Source organism: Trachemys scripta, chromosome 7 (assembly GCF_013100865.1).
Source record: "Trachemys scripta elegans isolate TJP31775 chromosome 7, CAS_Tse_1.0, whole genome shotgun sequence".
NCBI classification, from domain to species: Eukaryota; Metazoa; Chordata; order Testudines; family Emydidae; genus Trachemys; species Trachemys scripta.
The window spans coordinates 25,497,558-25,518,007 of NC_048304.1; the positions used below are offsets into that span (position 1 = coordinate 25,497,558).

Sequence of the window (20,450 nt, forward strand, 5' to 3'; positions counted from 1 at the left end):
CAAATTAGTGGAAGCTCACGTGAACACTAGAACTACTAAGTACCGCACCTCAGAAGGGGTGCACATACAGGGGAGTGACATTAAGCAATGGAAGCACTTCCCCTGAGTACTGGCGAGGTATTATGTCTCCTTGAGGTATAATGATTTCTAGACCTCCTGCTGGCCTGGTGCAATGCCACATAACTTCAACACAGTGCAATGCCTAACATGATTCAATTCTGCACTAATTGTTGATGGAGTTGCTTGCAATTTTGCTTTCCAAGAGTCTACTTAGAATATTCTTAAGTAACCTAGTTATTTTAAGGGCACAAACGCTGGTAAATGTGTTTGCAGTAAGATGTTATCTTGTGCACCAGGGAATGTGATAGGAAGGATGGCACTACAGTTAAGAAATTGGACTAGTAGAACTGAGGAGACCTTGGTTCAGTTGTCCTACAAATTACTTTGTGACTTTGGGCAAGTCCCTTAATCCTTCTGTAACTGTTCTGCAACTGTAAAGCAAGGATAAATATTGCTTCCTTTCTCCCAAACCCGTTTTTTCTTTCTGAAACTGTAAGTTATTTGGGATAGGAACTGTTTATTAATATGTATATGAACAACATCTACTAGAATGGCCCTTATCTTGGCTGGGACCTCACAGTGCTACTGTGATACGCATAATACTAATAACAAGGTGTCATTAAAATTATCTGAAAACTACTCTTAACATGCCCAGAGACTCTAAACTTGTGTATCAAAAGAGAGTCAAAATCTTTAAGTTGTACCTCTTTCAAAAACAAACTTCTTTTAAGAAGTGTCTCAATAGGGTACAGTCTTCAGACATGGAACACTAACTCTTTTCAACCCATTTATTTAGGCCCAGGTTATACCCATTTCATAATGTAATAAGTAAAGAAACTAAAATCAATGGTGGATGCTGTTTTTAGGGAAAACAGATGAAAGATGTCTGTTCTTGCAGAGGCACACAGGGGATTAAACAACTTCCAATAGCTTTAAAAGCAGTTACACCTCTACCCCAATGTAATGCGGCCCGATATAACATGAATTCGGATATAATGTGGTAAAGCAGCGCACTGGAGGGGGGGGGGGGGGGGCAGGGCTGCACACTCCGGCAGATCAAAGCAACTTCGATATAAGGCGGTTTACCTATAATGCGGTAAGATTTTTTGGCTCCCGAGGACAGCGTTATATTGGGGTAGAGGTGTATCTCCATCACTCTTCCTTGCTCTAATCACAAAAGTAGACTTTTAAAAAATAATTATTTTTAGAAAACATAGAATACATAAAGTGTTTGGGTGCTTTTTTTCCACAGAAATATAGGTAAGAGTATTAAGATAAAAATAAAATACCTTAAATGTACAAAAATATTGAAGACAATATTTAAAATAGAAAATAAAGCAGTATGCGACAATAGTTGGTTTGAACTGATTTGCCAGCTGCTCCATTTCACAGCTAAACAAAACCTAGAATTTTTTACATATCATTGCTTAACATAATCAAGAGTTCCTAATGACATATTTGAAAATATTGACCCAGATCTGAGATTGATTTCAATTAGAGCTATAGTTATGATAGTATTGGTAGCTAAACTACAATCCCATATGTAACAATTCAGTGTGAAATATAGATACTGTGTTCATTCCAAAAAGGAATTAAAAAAAAACTTGACTTTTATATTTCCTCTGATAAATTGTTAGACCAATTTTTTCATAATCTCAATCTTAACATACATTTTGTAAAAGCAACTATGGCTACAAAATTAAGGAGCTGATCCTGCAGCAATCCACAGTTGGAACTTTAGGGAGAGTTCAGCACACAAAGGGCTTATAGGATCAGGACCTAAATTTGAGAGATGAGATCCTCTTGCGCGCGCACACACTCACCCATCCACCACATGCAGGTTAAGAATAACTTTCATTGGCATTAATGGGAGTTATTCATATCCTGCATGGTCAAACTGGACTTATGACTTCCAAGTATAATTCTGATTAATGTAGCAGGTACTCAGGAAACGTCTGAAACAAGAAAATTGATTTCCTCTTCCTCTCGGTGATATGTAATCAATTTTTACCAATAGTCTTAATATTATCTAATGTTTTCTACAGGACTAAGGGAAAATCAGTTTGTTCTGGCTAATCAATATGATTGTTTCACTCACAGATTCTTTCACAGTCTCACACATGGATAGGCTATATGAACCTTTTCTCTCAGTAAAATAAGAATAGATCCTAAAGTGATGGTATTACTCCCTTGTGGGAAGACTGTCAGTGTCAAATCTAGCTTTATTTTAAAATAATCCAGGTCACCTACATCACTAGTTGGAACCAGGAACAAGATCATAGCAACTGAAATGAGCTGGTGGCCTCAGTTTAGTTTCTAATGAACTGGTGGCCTCATCACTGAACATAATCATATCTGGCATGTTAGTTAAGACTTTCAACAGACACACTTAGGGCCAAATGCTGGCATAAACTGGTGTTGCTCTAGTGAAGCCAACAGAGCTGCACCTTCATTATATGTTCCAGTATGTACTATGATATTACACCCATCACACAATCTCCTGGAGCATGAAACTGGCTTTGGGGTGGAATAAGTCAGGTCTTTTTAACTGGGCACACAGACTTCCAAATATTTCTCTCTCTCTCACTCACACACATGAAAAAGAAAATCTTCAAATGTATGCAACTGTCAAAGGCCCAGACCCCACAAACACTCACTTAATGCAGCATCTTAATGAATTCAGTAGTGGATCAGATCAGCTCCTTGTGCAAAAGGTTAAATGGATGTACATTTGCAAGATCAAGGCCGAATACAGCACTTACCTCTGCTCACCCTCCCAAACAAGTCTGCTCCAAAACAGTTCTATGTTGGATCCACTGGGAGGAAGGATTTAATCCCTACTCACTTGTGATCTTTTCCTGTTTACTTTCTTTAAGTAATGTGCTTGAGAGAGAATTTTCAATTACGTATTTTAGGATCATGTCTAAATACTGTATTCCACGTCTAGAGACAGCCTCTTGTTTAGAGGAACAACTCGTAAATCTTTATACATTTAGATAAAACAGACCCGAGATAAATTAGTTTCCCAACAAAACACAAATATCTGACTGAGTCTTTACATAACTGAAGACTATATATATCAGAAGATAATTTTAACAAGTGTATAAATTCACAGTAATAACTTAGAGATGGCTTTGTAGTTTTTAATTTATAATGGAAAATGTTCCTTTAAAAATAAATTAAAATATTTTCTTTTTACTCAAAAAGTGCCTTTGACATTTAATAAATACGAAATAACTTTTGTTTTAAAACTGTACATTTAATTATTGAGCAGACTCCCTGAAATTTAAATCCAAAGTTAAAGCATTTCATTTTTATTTCAAAAATCTGCTATTAATTTCCATAATACAAACCTTCTAAAAGCTACCAGTAAGAGTAAATTTCATTTTTGCTGCAGGATATATATCTTACTTGTTTCTTCTTGCTTTTCCTCCTGGGCCTGGGACTCAATTTTGGTTCCTTGTTTTACAGTCATCAGAATCTGTTCAAGTTGCTCTTGTGTTAAACACACCAAATTGTTCCTTAGATCTTCACCTGAGATATGAGGTTTTTGAGACTTCTGTTTGGGCTTTTTAACAGCAATTTTATTAGGGTTCTGTAAATCCGGCATTCCAGTTGTGTTGTCTTTTTGGATAACCAAAGCATGGTTTTTATTTAAGGATTCCTTTGATGAATCTTTAGATGATGACAAAGTCACACAGTTTTTTTCACCTTTTATTGCTGACCATCTTGATCCACTTCTGGGTTTTGCTAAAATATGTTCATGCTTGACACAGGAATTTTGTGTTGATTTCAGAACATGTCCAGACTGTTTTGTTCTCAATGTATGTTTGAGGATTTTAGCTTTATTATCCATCTGTTAAAACAATAACAGTTTTATCTTTCATAGGATATTAAAGTAAATAAACTATGTACCCTTAGTCTTTTCCTTCCTTCAGGTAGTAAAAGCACATTTTTTTTATCTGTCATATCTAAATATTAAAAGTCAATTCTGTTCTCCGTTACATTAGTAGAAAATCTAGTTCACTAAAGGGAATGACTCCAGATGAATACTAATGTAACTGAAAGGAGGATTTGGCTCCAAAGTGTGCATTACTGTTAATTTTTTAATTTGAATATGAATGTCTAAAGCAACAATATAGAAATTAGTTTTACAGTATGGTCACTTGTACCATACTGTCAGTATTAGAGATAATAATCCCTCTTCTGCATTATGGTTGCTGCTAGCAAAAAATCAGAATAAAATTTGAATAATCTGATTCTGATCAGAAGCACCAATTTAGAATGTATTTGCATTCAACTGTCAGCTTTCAAACCCTTTAGTGAACAAAACAGGATAATTTTCCTTTAATCTCTTGGATGCCAGGCATAATCTAGTCTCCTTTCAAATAATGGGCCCAATGATTTCAATATTATGTCATGGGATAGAGTTGTATGAATGTCTTCCGGCTGGGTAAGCATCATAAATGCAAGGGCACTAGACTTGTTATAGTCACATTTATCTGATCAGGTATGAAGGGCTCGGGCAGATGTGAGTCCTGGGGAAAAAGACAGTTTTCAGGTAAGTATTCTTTAAAAACACTTACCCAAGATAAACTACTCTCTTCTGCAAACTGAAGTAAAACCACAGTATTATTTAACAATCTTGTAATTGTATGAAGTCATGTGCATAGTAAAAAATTATTTTTCCTCACCTCCTCCATCCTATCCCATCCCCAAGGCAACCTTGAACCCATAGAAATCAGAACAAGTCATCTCAGGCTGAGCTATTATGGTCGACAGTAAGTGGCAAATTCATCCCTCAAAAGACTCATGTGCAACTCTCACAGATATGAACAGGTATTTTATGCAAGCATCTGAAGGCACAATTTGTTTCTAAGTAAGGTTTCAGAATGACAAAAGGCAAGGCGGCTATTTCATTACAATGGCTGTTGCTATGTATTAACTGCATCGGAGTTCCTTTGATCCTCTTCTCCACCTCTCTGCTGGAGTTTCCCAGAGATCTCCCTTGATTCCCGCTCTCTCTTTCTACCCCTGTATCTATGTATGTTCTTGGGTGACTTCATCTGCTCCCATGATCTTGCTTAGCATTTCTATGCTGATGATGACTCTCAATTTACTCATGACCTCTCCACCTCTATTCAGGCACACTACTCTTTATCATCTTTTCCTGAAAGTCATGTTGCTTTTCTTCAAATTAAACATGGCTAAAAATGAAACTTCTAAAGTTTGGCTGCTGGAACCATGCATATTTTTCTCCTCTTCTCCCCACACATCAGTATGTTGCCAAACCTTATTTTGTTCTGTACTATATAAATATCTCTCTCTCACACTCATTTTCCCTTCAGCTGTAATATTTGTCTATGCTTTGGTTCTCTCTTGCCTTAACTACTGAAACATCCTCTCCTTTGGCTTCTCCATCTCAAATCTTGCTCCCTTCTAGTTCATACAAAAAGTAAGGATGGCCTTGTGGTTAAGATACTGGAATGAGACTCAAGAAAATCTGGCTTCAGTACCCAGCTCTGAAGCCAGAGTCTGTGTGGCTTCCAACTAATCACTTAATCATCAGAACGTTATCCAATGTAGTTCATTGTACTACTGTCTTTTTTTCAATCTCTCTTCTGAGAATTTAAGTTTTAGGCATATTGCATGCAGAGTATTTTCCAGAGATAGAGAGGTTCAAGTCATATTAATCCTACCTATTTTGTCAGCTACCATGAGTTTTGTCAATGGAACTTCATTCTTTCATAGTTAACATTGACCACAGATATTTAGACACATCAGAAATCACTATTTAAACACATTTTGAAAAGATATTAACGATTGTATTTTTGGTTCTTATCTAAAAATCAAGGAATCATTACTCCACTTACCTTAACTGTGGATTTTGATTTACTCACTGTAAAACAAATAAAACAAAATATACACATGAGAAAAATATTCAATAATCAACAATAATTTCCTTGAAAACCACATCCTGAGAAATTCATGGTCCCACCTAGCCTTAAAATCTATTATTCTATTATGGTTACCTAGTCTCACCTCCTGCCTAATGCAGTCCAAAGAACCTTACTTGTAATTTCTGCATCAAAAACTTGTTAGAGGCAGCAAACTTTTAGAACGATATCCAGTCTTTTTATTTAAATACTTCATCTGAGGTAAAATTCATTACAAACCTAGGTTCCAATGGTTAATAACCCTCTTTCTTAAAAAAATGTGTATGTTATTTCTAGTCTGAATTATCTAGCCTTCAGCTTCTAACCACAGGATCTTATTATACCTTTGTGCTTGTCCACACAAAGACTTGGTGTGCCACAAGCCATGGAATGAATGTACGGCCCACTAGCTTGCTGTATAGTGACTTGCTGTGTGGACCCTACTACTGCACACTAAAAGTTCCAAAGTGTGCTTTGTCCTTAGTGTGCAGCAGCAGAGTCCACTTAGGGCTTGCCTACCCAGCATGGTAAAGCGCTCTAGGGGATATGAATTGTAGAGCACCTTAACTGCCCTGCATAGACCCTGCTGGCCCATTCTAAAAGGTACCTAGTTTGTGATAACATAGTTCTGTGCAGGATCTACTGGGGGCAGTTAGAACGCAACACATTAGAGCATTCTACGAATTGCATTCCTCTAGAGCACTTTTTCTGCACCATGTAGACAAGCCCTTAGTATGTGGTAGGCTAGAGTGTTGTATAGTCACATCCTGGCTTGCCACATACTAAGTTGCCCTTTTACTGATTGATTTAAAGAAGCACCTACTATCAGAAATCTCTTTTCTATACAAATACTTGTAGACTGTAATCAAGTAATCTTTTAACCTTCTCTTGGATAAACTAAACAGATTGATCTTCTTTAGTCTCTTACTATAAAGCATGTTTTCCAGACCTTGAATTATTCTGGTAGCTCTTTTCTGGACCCTTTCCAATTTTTCAACATACTTTTTGAAGTGCTGACACCAGAAATGAATACAACATTCCCGTAATGGTTTCACTAATGCTGTATACAGATGTAATATCATGTCCCCATTCCTACTTGATATTCCCTTGCTTATATATCCACGGATGGTGTTCGTCCTTTTAGCTACAGCATCCCATGTTCAACTGATTATCTACTATTACCCCTACAGTTCTTCTGGGTGTCACGGCATTCCAGGATACAGGCCTCTATCTTGTAAGTGAGACCTACATTCTTTGTTCTTATGACCTTGCATTTGAAAGTCTTTAAAAAATATGTTCAAATGAGTCCATCTTGTCAAGCAACCCAGGGCTGTCTGTATAACTGACCTGTCCCCTTCACTATTTACCGCTCTGGTAATTTTTGTCTCATGTGTTTGGCCCTACCAAATTCACGGTCCATTTTGGTCAATTTCAGAGTCATAAGATTTTAAAAATCATAAATTTCATGATTTCAGCTATTTAAATCTGAAATTTCATGGTATTGTAATTGTAGGGGTCCTGACCTAAAAAGGAGTTGGGAGGGGGTTACAAGGTTATTATGGGGGGGTTGCAGTACTGCTACCCTTACTTCTGCACTGCTGCTGGCTGTTGGAGAGTGGCGGCTGCTGGCAGGGAGCCCTGCTCTGAAGGCAGAGCCACTGCCAGCACCAGCGCAGAAGTAAGGATGGCATGGTATGGTATTGCCATCCTTACTTCTCCACTGCTGCTGGCAGGGCACTGCCTTCAGAGGTGGGCACCCAGCCAAGGGCCGCCACTCTTCAGCTGCCCATCTCTGAAGGCAGCACAGAAGTAAGGGTGGCAATACTGTAACCCCCCTAAAATAACCTTGTGACCACCCTGCAACTTCCTTTTGGGTCAGGACCCCCAATCTGAAAAACACTGGTTTCCCCTGTGAAATCTGGATAGTATAGGGTAAAAGCACACAAAAGACAAGATTTCACAGTCTGTGGTGCGTTTTTCATGGCTGTGAATTTGGTAGGGCCCTACTCGTGTAAATATTACCAGCAATGACTTTATATTTTCTTCCAGATCCTTGATAAAGATCATTTACAGCACTAGGTCAAAGACAGATCTTTGTGGGACCCCAGTGGAAACAACCTCATTGATAATGATTTTCCATTCTAGATAAATATCCTTACATTCATATTTACATTAATTTTTATGCTCCTAAGGCCCTGTAACCAGGTGTGCTGTCCCTTAAGGACAGGCCTCATGTCCAGCACTGCCCTGTTTTCAGTTTCAGCCTGAAATGAAGGTATTTTGGGATCATAGTTCCCAGTAGGCTCCGTGGCCTCTTGCCTTACTTGAGGGGGGGAGAAGAGGGAGTTTGTTGTCCTGGTGGGCTCTGCTCACCAGTCCAGAACCAAATAAGCAGGAACTGAAGTTCTCAGAAAGCCCATGGGAATAACAGGCTATAAAGCAAGGAATGCTGGGACAGGAGGCAGGAGTATATGGTTCCTGCCCTCATAACATTGAGAAACTGGAGGAAGTAAGATTTTTTGTGATGCTGTTCTGCTTCGTAAGAGGGAGACCTGTAGAGAGTAGGGCTGCTAACAGTATCTCTCCAGTGAGGAGTGGAAACATCCCCTTGAAAGACCCCTTTGGTAAGTATTTGTTTTATTGTGGCCTTCCTTTTACTGTGAAATGGTGGAATCTAGGGTTTGGCTAGAGCAAGGGTTCTCAAACTGGGGGTCGGGACCCCTCAGGGGGTCGTGAGGTTATTACATGGGGGTTGCGAGTTGTCTGTCTCCACCCCAAACCCCACTTTGCCTCCAGCATTTATAATGGTGTTAAATGTAAAAAAGTGTGTTTTTAATTTATAAGGGGGTGGGGGGGTCGCACTCAGAGGCTTGCTATGTGAAAGGGGTCACCAGTACAAAAGTTTGAGAACCACTGGGCGAGAGGATTACTCAGACAGCTAGAGAAACTGCAGCACAGCTTGCATCTATATGAGGGACAAGTAAATATCCTCTGTTTAGGGGCACCATTATCCTGAAATCTAGTCAGTTTAAAAATAATGAATTCAAAGTAGCTTTAGCCAGTATGCCTGACTTTGAATCTCCCTGCCTCTATTTCTGACTCTACAATCTCATTTTCTTTTTCATTTAAATGGCTTATTCTCTCCACTGTTACTGTGTAAAAGACACACACAATAATTTCTTTGAAACTGGGTGTCTTAAGCCACCACAAGATGTTCCTGATTAAAGTCTCACTGCTGTTTGGAAATTTTAGTATTGTATAGGAAACTGAAATTCATAAATGTAACCTGATACAATTTAGCTGAATATCACTGCTGTTTACATCAGTCTCATGAACTTTATAAAAATAGCTTTTCTTGGACAAGATTTCATATTTTATTTTTTTTATTTAATGCCAATCCAGCAGCTAAAGGGTAGAGTTCTATCTTGCTTTGTGAGAGCATTCTGGAGTGACTACTGGTTCCAATCCACTGAGGCCCATAAAGGTGGGAAGATTGCCAGATGTAGCATCTACAGTCCAGAAGGAAAAAGAGAAGAGGAGGGAAGCATGCTAAAGTGGTTAACAATGTCTATAGCAGACTGACTGGCATTGATTGGCTCAGAAAGTAATCCCATAAAGTCTTCCCTGGACAAAAATGTCGTAAATGCAGAACTTGGAAGATGAAATATGGCTTTAAAGAGAGGGGAAAAGGCAGAGATCTTCAGGCTTCTGTCAGCTATGTAGTGAACCCTGGGAGATTTTGGGAAAGGGGATTTATACTTAGATATAAATTAGCAGTGTTTTATTCTGAACATCAGATTTAGGGTTTATTTATGAATGACTTGCACAACTTATTGAGTTGATCTGTGCTACTTTCCACTCCACTTATGACATCCTGCATTTATATTTTTTTGACTAATACCTATGCTAGTCAGCAATATGGATAGCTGACCCTTCAAGAAATCAAAATTGTTCCCAGTTGCCTTCTTAACAAAATATGATCATATACTTAGATGCTGGGTTATTACTGTAAAAGAAATGCTTTCCATTCAAGCCATTTAATAATGAACAAATACTGGAAAAGAGATTTTTGCATCTCAGCAGCAAGAATGAGAGGTGGCCTAAATATATTGGTTTTTAAAAGTAAAAATGTTCACAAAGTTTTGTCCTGTGGTTAGTGACTCATTCCAAACCTCAGAGAAAGCTGCAGTGTCAGAAGGAACTACGTTTACAAAAAAAGATATTTTTTTTTTACCATGTTCCCTCTGTTTAAATACTTCCATGTCTTTACAATGCTGTATTCCTCAAATCAGGTCAATCTATATATAATGGTCAATTTATCTCTGGATGCACAAGAAGAGCCAAAAGACTGCTGAGAGCTGAGCTGAGAGTATCTTAGACTTTACCAATTGATCAATATTTTTGATGATCAAAACCATTATTGTCAGACAGTACATATGGCTGGCAATGCATGATTTATGGAAAGTCAAATACAAACCCATGCCAGTAACATTTTGGTGAATATTAGGAACCATAAATAACAATGTACAGAATATTTCATCAAAACCTTGAATAGTTCTTTCATATCACTATACAAAACATTAATACTTAACCTTTATAATAAGATATGATTAATTTTGTTTATCTTCAAGGAGAGTTAAAATGTATGAGACAATTTAACTTAATGATTATACTTAATAAAATCATACCATATGAAGCCAAAATTAGCCTAGGTTTTCCATCCAAAATTTCAGTTTCAAGCTTTAATCCATCTCTGTAAAACAACAATAAAAACAGCTAAACTCTTCTGTACCTGAAATCATCATCAGCAAAGTATGTGAGATTATGGCACAAGGAGAGAGGTGCTCTCAAGATACTTAGCTCATATCACCATTTCATATTCTATGTTTATATTAAATACAAACTTAAGCAATTCCTTCTTATAAATATGCAAATATTGGGAGATAGCCATACTACTCAACTGCTGGTGCTTTTAAGCCTGTACATCTCAATATATATCTAAGCTGGGCTGACATATTTCAATATACACGTCTACCCCGATATAACTCTGTCCTCGGGAGCCAAAAAATCTTACTGCATTATAGGTGAAACTGCGTTATATTGAACTTGCTTTGATCCACCGGAGTGCGCAGTCGTCCCCCGCCCCCCAAGCACTGCTTTACCGTGTTATGTCTGAATTCATGTTATATTGGGTCACGTTATATTGGGGTAGAGTTGTATTCATACCTTGTCATGTCTGATTTCTGACCTGATCCAAGAGATGGGTAATGGGATAATTGATAAAGTGGTGAACTAAAGAAAGGTATATTAAACAATATAAACCATAAACCAATATAAACCTTCTGTTAGTCTTAAAGGTGCCACAGGACCCTCTGTTGCTTAATATAAACCATGTTAATTTCAGCACCAAAGAAGCCTGAGAGATGGCAACAACTAGGAGGAGGACAACATCTTAAAAACAGTACTTAGCTGTCATTTAAATACAAATTTAAATTGTCTTCATAGTCTAATACACCCCATACCATTGAGAGAGAAGATTCTTCAAAAACAAAAGAAAAACACCGGGGAGACCTCCAGGGAATGGAAATTAATGTTAAAGATTTACAATTTTTTCTTTCAATCTTACATTTAAGCATTTCAACTCTACTTTACTGAAATCCCAGTTCGTACTGAAAACAAAAAACAAAAATAGTTTGAGATATTAATCCTAATATTAAGGCAGGAGTGTTGTCAGCTCTTTTGATTTATGGTATTTTTCTTGGAGCCCTGGCTGTTAAAATCCGATAATCTGTGAATTTTAGCTTTCCTAAAAAAAAAAAAAAAAAAAAAAAAGGGAGCTTTCTCTGCCTCATAGTTGCATACAAAAGCCTGAAACCATGAACCCTAAATGCTTGAGCACTACCAGGTAAATAAAAAGAACACATTTTTGTTTAACTTAATTGTTTTTATGCTAAGATCATGATGTCTGAGGCCTGAATCATGATTTTTGAACTCTTGGGGCCACTGATACTGAGATGAGCCGAAGTGAAATTAGCGACAAAGAGTCCTGTGGCACCTTATAGACTAACAGAAGTATTGGAGCATAAGCTTTCGTGGGTGACTACCCACTTCGTCAGACGCGTCTGACGAGGTGGGTAGTCACCCACGAAAGCTTATACTCCAATACTTCTGTTAGTCTATAAGGTGCCCCAGGACTCTTTGTCGCTTTTTACAGATACAGATTAACACAGCTACCCCTCTGATACTGAAGTGAAATTAGTAGAGTATGCATAGATACATAGATTCTACGACTGGAAGGGACCTCGAGAGGTCATCGAGTCCAGTCCCCTGCCCACATGCATAAATTGACCATTGAGAGCATCACTAATGGGCAACGTAAAGTAGTGTTTACTCAGGGGGGGAAAAACACCCGTGAAAATCCTAGTTGGAAGAACTGGGAGTAAAGGCTGACAGCTAAAGGTCAGAATCCTTCCCTTACCTAGCAGATTTTTTACTTCCAATAGCCACTACCTCTTGTAACACGCTACAGGGTTACCATAGCCGCGGTTCTAGGGAGGGACTTTATACCGAGTCGTGAGGCACAGAACAAGGTGCCCACAGCAACCCACTGAATGCCCTGGACAAAGAGCACACAAAACACGGACGGGGAGGGGGCGGGCATCAGACGTTGCCGGGGCGTCTCTGAGACGTCACCTGCCAGAACAAACCCAGGTGCCGACACGTCACGTCACGTCGAACATTTTACATTACAACGTTGTGCAGGCCCTGGCCCTGACTTAGTGGCCCGTTAGCCGCAGGCGGGGCGAGGCACAGCCCTGCCCGGCTCTGGGGAGCGGGTCATTATGGAGAGCCAGACCACGGGGACAGACACGCCCAGCGCAGAGGAGCCAAAAGCCGGGCACTGCCCTGCTTACCCCAGGTTCATGGCCCTTCCCCTTCTACACCCGCGGGATGCGGCGACAACCAGGGGCGGCCGCGCGGCTGGAGCGAGACCGACGCCGCTGCCTGAAGCCCTAGTGTGTGTACGTTGGTTGCTGCCACCGCACAATGAGAGGGGAGGTGATAGGCTTCCCCAAGGCTCGGGCCCTCCCGCCAATGAGCGCCCCTTACACTGCGGGGCGGGCTTCGCCTGCGTGCGAGGCATTGTGGGGGCTGGAGTCCGGAGCTTCGCCCGCTCCCCCGCCGCGCGCTGCCGAGCGGGTGACGCAGGGGCCTCGCGGGGCCCGTCCAACAGCTGCAGCTGGGCGCGCCGTTGGGGGGCCGCGCGCCCATGGGGTGTCCTAGATACAGACCTGCTAGTAGAGGGGTGTGGCGGCGGAGGGGGGAATCGGACATAACAGCGTTAAGATGTATTGGAGTGGGGCAGGGGTAGATGCAAAACTATTCGTATTGTTCTGTATCCTGCGTAAAATAGTAACCGGGGGAGGGGACTACAAACCGCCCAATTCTGCAGTGAGGTTTGCATGGACAAAGCCTGGTGTGGATTTCAGTGCTGGCTTCAGGCCCAAATTATTATTATGATTATTATTATTATGTTCTTTATTATTAATTTTGCTTGGGGAGAAAAATGCAGTAGGTACAAAAGTATTTAAGAATATTTGGGAGGTGGAGTAAAAGCGCACACTAGTTCATTGGGGATACAAGTGTATTCAAACTGGTTGGGAATCTGTCACTCCCCAACTTACTAAAAATGGGGGGAGCGTGCTATACCAAATTATTAATGGTATATTAAAATAGACAACTAAGGGCCCAGTTGTGCAGTTACACATGTGAGTAACTTTCACTAGAATCAACACTTTACTTAGTATAGGGTTTTCTTGTTACAAAAGTATTGTTTTTTTGCTAGAGGAATAAATCGGGAGCTATGGTTGCTTGCTACTGTTGAGAATCAGGCTTCCCATTTAGATGTCACGTATGGGTTGGGTGATGAGCTCTAGTCAGCCAGGTTTGAAAATGTTGGGTTAATTGTTTAAAAGTGGTCAAATAAGGGCCAGTGTTTTGAAAGTGGTCTCTTATCACCTTGACGATCAGTTCCTTAGTAGTAGGCTTCAGCTGACTTCATCCTTGGCCATCTTTTCCCATCCTCTTTCCTTGTCTCCTATTGAACAGCTAGAATTGCAGCTCCCTACCTTTGTATTGCCATCAGTGATGCTTTATGGGAAATGTTTCAGGAGTTCGACATTGAGCACCCTGTAACCTATTGCTTTCTTGACATAGTTTCTTTAATAACAGGGCATATGAGAAATACTATTATTTTTAATTGGAACCTTAATTATTTTTTAATCGGAATCCTGAAGTGTTTACTACTTTTTCAGGGAGAATTACTTATGACTTCATAGGGGGCATTAGGCTCTGATTCAGGAAAGCGTTTAAGCATCTATTTATGTCCATCCCTATTCAAGGCAACATTTAAACTCATACTTAAAATAAAATTTGCTTATATCCTCTTGATTTCAAAGGAAGTAAGCACATATACTAATAGTGTCCTGAATAACAATGCAAAGTAAGTATTTGGCCCCCAGACTGAATATAATGGATCATATACTGGAGTATAACTCAAAACTCCCGCTGAAATCAACAGGAATTTTGCCTGAATAAGGACCACAAGATTTGTCCCAATACAAGTAAGTGGCAGTCAGATAATGATGGATAATCAAGCTGGATTTGATGTGTACAAAAAACCCAATTTATGTGATGCTATTTGGAATTACTTTGGATAATTACTGTGCCATACTAACTCATCTCATATTTAACAGACTTTCACCTGTTTCCATCCAAATGCACCTTCCCACGTAGTAGTGTGTTGTTGTTGATCTGGTAACTAAAAAAGCCAAACAGTCAATCTTAGACACTTTGGACCAGATCCTCAAAGTGCTGCACATTTAGGTTCCTAATTCCTTTGATCTGAGACCTCCATTTAAGGACCAGGATAAGGAAGGAAAAGAGAATCAACACAGGAAACTTTTCTCAGTAAGCTGCTAAAACTGAATTTAAGTTCTGTGAATAGAGGAAATGCTATATTTGATTACAGAACACAATTTAGCTTTTTTTGCTGGCTCCTCTGTTCCAGCCCCTTTCCTTCAGCTCTGCCTTTCACTCAGATATGCCAGAGACACCAGCTGTAGGCTGGCTGAATTTATTTTATTTACCTAGCTGATGTATTTTCATGATCATCACGGTGTCTGAATATCTGAAGAATATCTGAAAACAAAATAGTGGGGAAAATTAGATTTCTTCATTTCAAAGATGATAATCTACCAAAATACATATTTAAAACAAAATTCTGTGCCATTTTGAGGTTTGACCAGCTGTTCAGAGAATATATTGTATTTGTGAACAGTGTTGTCTGTCTAATTTAGATTGTAAAATATTTAGGACAAGGACATGTCTTTCTCCATGTTTTACCCGCCAAGCACTCTTTCAACATAATATTTTTTTCTTTCCACTATTATTAGCATGTCTGTGTCAGAATTAGTACTTTAAAACTTCCACCTTCCTTCAATCAAATAGCTGTTTCAGATAGTTTTTTGTGCAGGTTGGCTCTTCTTTTGTTAGTTCCTGCTCATATTTCTAACCTTCATAGGTACTTTTAGTATCTCCCCCCCCACCCTCACTGGTGTTCATAACCCATTTCCACTATAGGCAAACAGAATGTAAATTAATTTGCATATCTTTCAGATGACTAAGTAAGACTGGCCCTATCCCCAATCTCCTCAGCACCTCACGGGACGCATCCCCCTAGCTCAATGCATTGCGGTGTATCATTACTGTATATACTGACCAAATATTGATTTGCTGCACAAAATCCAAACAAATAAGGTTTGATCAGAGGAGATATAGGAGGCTGAAGAGATTCTTCCCCTTTTAGCCAATGGCAGGGGTTGCAACACTATTACATCCACAGCCTCTACTACAGTGTCTTTCAACCCACTACATCCCTAGGAGATTACTTTAGCTAGTGGTTTTATATAGTCATGGACCCCCTAACCTGGCCACATCCCATCCCCCACATGCCTGCACACTGCACCACAGACCATTGCTCTATGGTGGTAGGAGCGTAGAGATCCTCAAAGCAGTCTTTTGAGAGCTATTTTCTTTTCTTCCCTCTTCCGTTGTCCTCTTTGGTTCTTGCATGGCCACAGGAGGAGGAGAAGTCTTCAGAGGGCAGTGGGGGAAGGAGATATAGTCCTAAATCTGTCAGTATGTTTTCAAACTATATTCTTTCTTCAGAACTTCAAATATAGCGTTCCAACAGCAAAGTTTCATTTTGTAAACAAAATAGAATGCAGTATCATTTCCAGTCTCCATTTAAGCCAGCAGGTGGCAGTATAGCTTCAAGCATATCAGGCAAAAGCTTGACATTCTCATGGAGGAAAATTTATTTTAGGCAGTCTGCAAAACCAGTTTTTAAAACTTTCCTTTTAAAACAACAACAAATTTTTCATTATCTCCAGGCTATTTTATCAAGTAATTTTTTTTCAGAAAGCACCAGCAGTTTGCTAGATGTTTTTTCAGACAAGTTTGAAGACAAGGTTCCTGCTTCAAAGATCTTACAATCTAAATCATAGAATCATAGAACTGGAAGGGACCTCAAGAGGTCATCTAGTCCAGCGCCCCTGCACTCAGAGCAGGACTAAGTATTGTCTAGACCATCCCTGCCAGGTGTTTGTCCAACTGCTCTTAAAAATCCTCAGTGATGGAGATTCCACAACCTCCCTAGGCAATTTATTCCAGTGCTTAACCACTCTGACAGGAAGTTTTTCTAACGTCCAACCTAAACCGCCCTTGCTGCAATTGAAGTCCATTGCTTCTTGTCCTATCCTCACAAGTTAAGAAGAACAATTTTTCTCCCTCCTCCTTGTAACAACCTTTTATGTACTTGAAAACTGTTATCATGTCCCCTCTCAGTCCTCTCTTCTCCAGACTAAATCCAGTTTTTTCAGTCTTCCCTCATAGGTCATGTTTTTTAGACCTTTAATCATTTTTGTTGCTCTTCTCTGAACTTTCTCCAGTTTGTCCACATCTTTCCTGAAATGTGGCGCCCAGAACTGGACACAGTACTCCAGTTGAGGCCTAATCAGCGTGGAATAGAATGGAAGAATTACTTCTCGTGTCTTGTTTATAATACTCCTGCTAATACATCTGAGAACAACGTTTGCTTTCTTTGCAACAGTGTTACACAGTTGACTCATATTTAGCTTGTGATTCACTATCTCCCCCAGATCCCTTTCCGTAGTACTCCTTCCTAGACAGTTATTTCCCATTTTGTATGTGTGCAATTGATTGTTCCTTCCTAAGTGGAGTACTTTGCATTTGTCCTTACTGAATTTCATCCTATTTACTTCAAACCATTTCTCCAGTTTGTCCAGATCATTTTGAATTTTAATCCTATCCTCGTAAATAATATTGATCTAGTGCTGCTGTTCTGTTTTAGGCAGAGTCCCATATATTGCGATTATACACCTGCACAAATTGCTACCCTTTTGCCAAGATGCCATTCTTTATTGTATTTATTTTTTTTCCTTTGGTTCCACAATAATGTCAGTTTTTCTTCAAGTGCTTGTTCACGTCCATTCCAATCAGGTGTGTGTGCACATGTGCACAGTAGCTGGATAATTTTTCCCTTAGCAGCATCCGTGGGTCGGCTTGGGCGCTGGGAGCTGGGGGGGTGGCACTTGGGGCAGGGGCAGCTTTCGGAGCAGAGCCCCCCTGGATACCCATATGCAGAGGAGCCAGAGTGGGGGCCATGCTGCTGCTTCAAGGAGCTGTGTGGAGCGGCCCCCGACCCTGCTCCCCTGCTGGAGCGGGGCAAGCCCCAGACTCTGCTCCCCAGCGGGAGCTTGAGGGCCAGATTAAAATGGCTGGTGGGCCAGATCTGGCCCGCGGGCCGTAGTTGGCCACCCCTGACCTAAATAATTCCTTCATTTGACTCTTTCTATCAATATACCTTTCACTGGACATTTATTCCCTTATATCTAAGTTATGCATGGGGTGCACACATCTCTGACTAAAATAAACAGGAGTTATGTGCTCACCTCCAAGAGAAGAATTTGTCCCCTATTTCCTCTCCCACTAATCAGAACTCAAACCCATACTCTCTCGCCTGAGATTCTAATGGAAAATTTGAGAACTGGAGTAAGTTGGTATAGTCAAAGTCAATAGAGTTTCACTTATTTACCCCCGCTCTGAATTCGACTTGTGGTCTCATAATGTATTCGTCCCTGAAGGCACTTAAGCACCTATGTGATTGTTCTTCTTTTGCTATTGGCTTTTGTCCCTTTTAAAAAAAAAAAATGTAAAATGTGAGTTATTGCTGTTGAGGTGTAGTGGGCAATATTTATTATAAGTAAATGCCAGGAACTATGTAGATAAAATCAAGGATTTTCCTCTTATTTCATACTTGCTTTTCATATGCCCAGTTGGTTCTGCCCTTAACTACAGCACAGTTATAAAACTCTAGAGCAGTTCAAATTATTGTGTGTTTTCATATCATGAATGAGGTGGGCAGGGAAAAAGAAGCTGAGCTACACTGTTATCAGAAGTTAAGAGATTAATCTTCGCATGTTGAGAGGAGGGAAGAAGATGTTTCATCAGCCTCCATATCCCTAGCGCTGCCTCCATTCCACTCAGCCTGAAATGGCTCCCACTGCCTTTACAACTTCTGTCCATAATAGGCTCTCTTATCCTCCTGGCACCCATGTACTGATATTTTCCAGCCTGAAAGACCTAGACTATTCCTGCTGTCTCACTGGTTCCTCTGCAGCTTCTCTGCCCAGAAAAATGCCAATAGGCTTGCATTCCCTTCCTGTTACCATTCCTCTCAGAGGACTTCAAGAGGGGCAGGATTATGCATTTACATCTCTTCCCAGTTACAAATTTAGAATACAGTTAAGAAATGGGTGCCAGGAGGCAATCAAGGCTGCCATTTGGAAAACTTGTATCAGGGTTTTTTTAAATGTTTTGATTTGAATAGGTTAGAAAATGTTGTGCTATGAAGTACACCTGGCCTTGCATACAACTGTAGATCACAGGACACAAAAATATGGATTTACATGCATGTTTTGAAAATAACACAGACAAATGATTCTCTTCCTGATGGACAGTTATGGCTAACTTAGTAAAATGCCTGGGGACTGTATCTCCACCTGTAGGAGAGGTTCAGAGTTTTGTATTTGATGGACTTTCCTATCCCATATCATGGAGAATAATATATGCCTGACCTCTCCTGAGAAGATTTATCTATCTTAGGGTTTGTACTGCTACCCATCACTATGATATACGAGCCCCTCCAAGGAAAATTAAACTGTCGTAATAAGGTTCCCAGTAGACTTCATGGAGTCATTAGTTCTCCTGCCTTCTCAAGAGAGCAGAAAGAAGACCAATAATTGTTTGTTTGTTTTCATAAACAAAGGCTGTAGTCCTTGGTGGTTGCTCATCAAAAATATTTATAATTGGTCTAACTGTAAGTATTTTAATGTTTTTTATATATAATATATGTATTTTAAAAAAAAACCTGCAATTCTGTAGGGAAAAGGTATGATCAAATGTTGCATTATGATGGGAAATGTAGAAATGAAGTTTCAATTTCAAAATTCTAATGCTTGGCATCTTGACCTAAATATAATTCCCTTGGATGACTCTATTATCTGTGAGTTATCAATGAAATGTAGTTAATGGAAGAAAATTAAAATATGGGTTGTTCAAGGTATATGATTTCCTTCTTTGAAAAGTGGCATCTGTTTAAAATCGGGATCTTTCGATATGCACATTCCAAGAGATTTAATATAAACTATATTGCAAAATTAAAAAGTTCCATTTACATTTTACCAAACTATAGGTTAATGTTCACAATTTGCTGTAATGTGCCAACAGATACCATTTCTTATGTAGTTTACCTCATCCATGTTCTCATACATGTCTACATGTGAGGTTTTTTTAAGAGAAAAATCTCACATAGGGTTCAGAGTTTGTCACAAGCAAAATACATAATTCAAAACAAACATAAGACATTCGTAATAGAATTATTCATCACAATGGAGAAAAATTGCTATCTTCAAGGTTTGCATTACCAACAAAAGTTGTAAATTAAACTCTTAAATTAAACTTTTTAAAATCTGCATCTGAAGTGGTTTGATTTGTACATGAAACACTATGAACCAAATACATCCATTAACTTAAATAGTTACATCAAAGATGAATTTGGCCCAGTGAGTTTAATTTTATACATTGCTTTAACAACCAATATGAAGATTTGCCATATACATTTTTCATGGATCATATTTTGCTTTATGTCTTCTAATTAGTGTAAAGATATTATTAAATAAACATATACTTTTAAATGACATTTAAAAATGTGTCTATTCCAAATATGCAGAATATAATTTATAAAAATGGACTTTCTACATTTTAAAAAAAAGGTTAACACTTCCCTTAATACAAACATTTTTTGATATT

At 39.2% G+C, this 20,450-nt stretch overlaps 1 protein-coding gene across 5 annotated transcripts in view; it reads right to left on the reverse strand.

Annotated features, from left to right (window-relative positions):
- CCDC66 (coiled-coil domain containing 66) overlaps positions 1-12,921 on the reverse strand; it is a 69,344-nt gene extending 56,423 nt beyond the window's left edge. For 3 of the 5 annotated variants that reach the window (XM_034775800.1, XM_034775799.1, XM_034775801.1), the window contains exons 1-2: positions 5,934-5,965; positions 3,472-3,916 (exon numbers count right to left, since the gene is read on the reverse strand). In XM_034775800.1, the coding sequence (XP_034631691.1) occupies positions 3,472-3,916 (445 nt within the window). In that variant the 5' untranslated portion in view covers positions 5,934-5,965. Of the gene's footprint in view, positions 1-3,413; positions 3,917-5,933; positions 5,966-10,684; positions 10,750-12,910 lie in introns of those variants that run through there. The other 2 variants (XM_034775803.1, XM_034775802.1) reach the window with 2 other exon arrangements.
- Between the last annotated feature and the right edge of the window lie 7,529 nt (positions 12,922-20,450).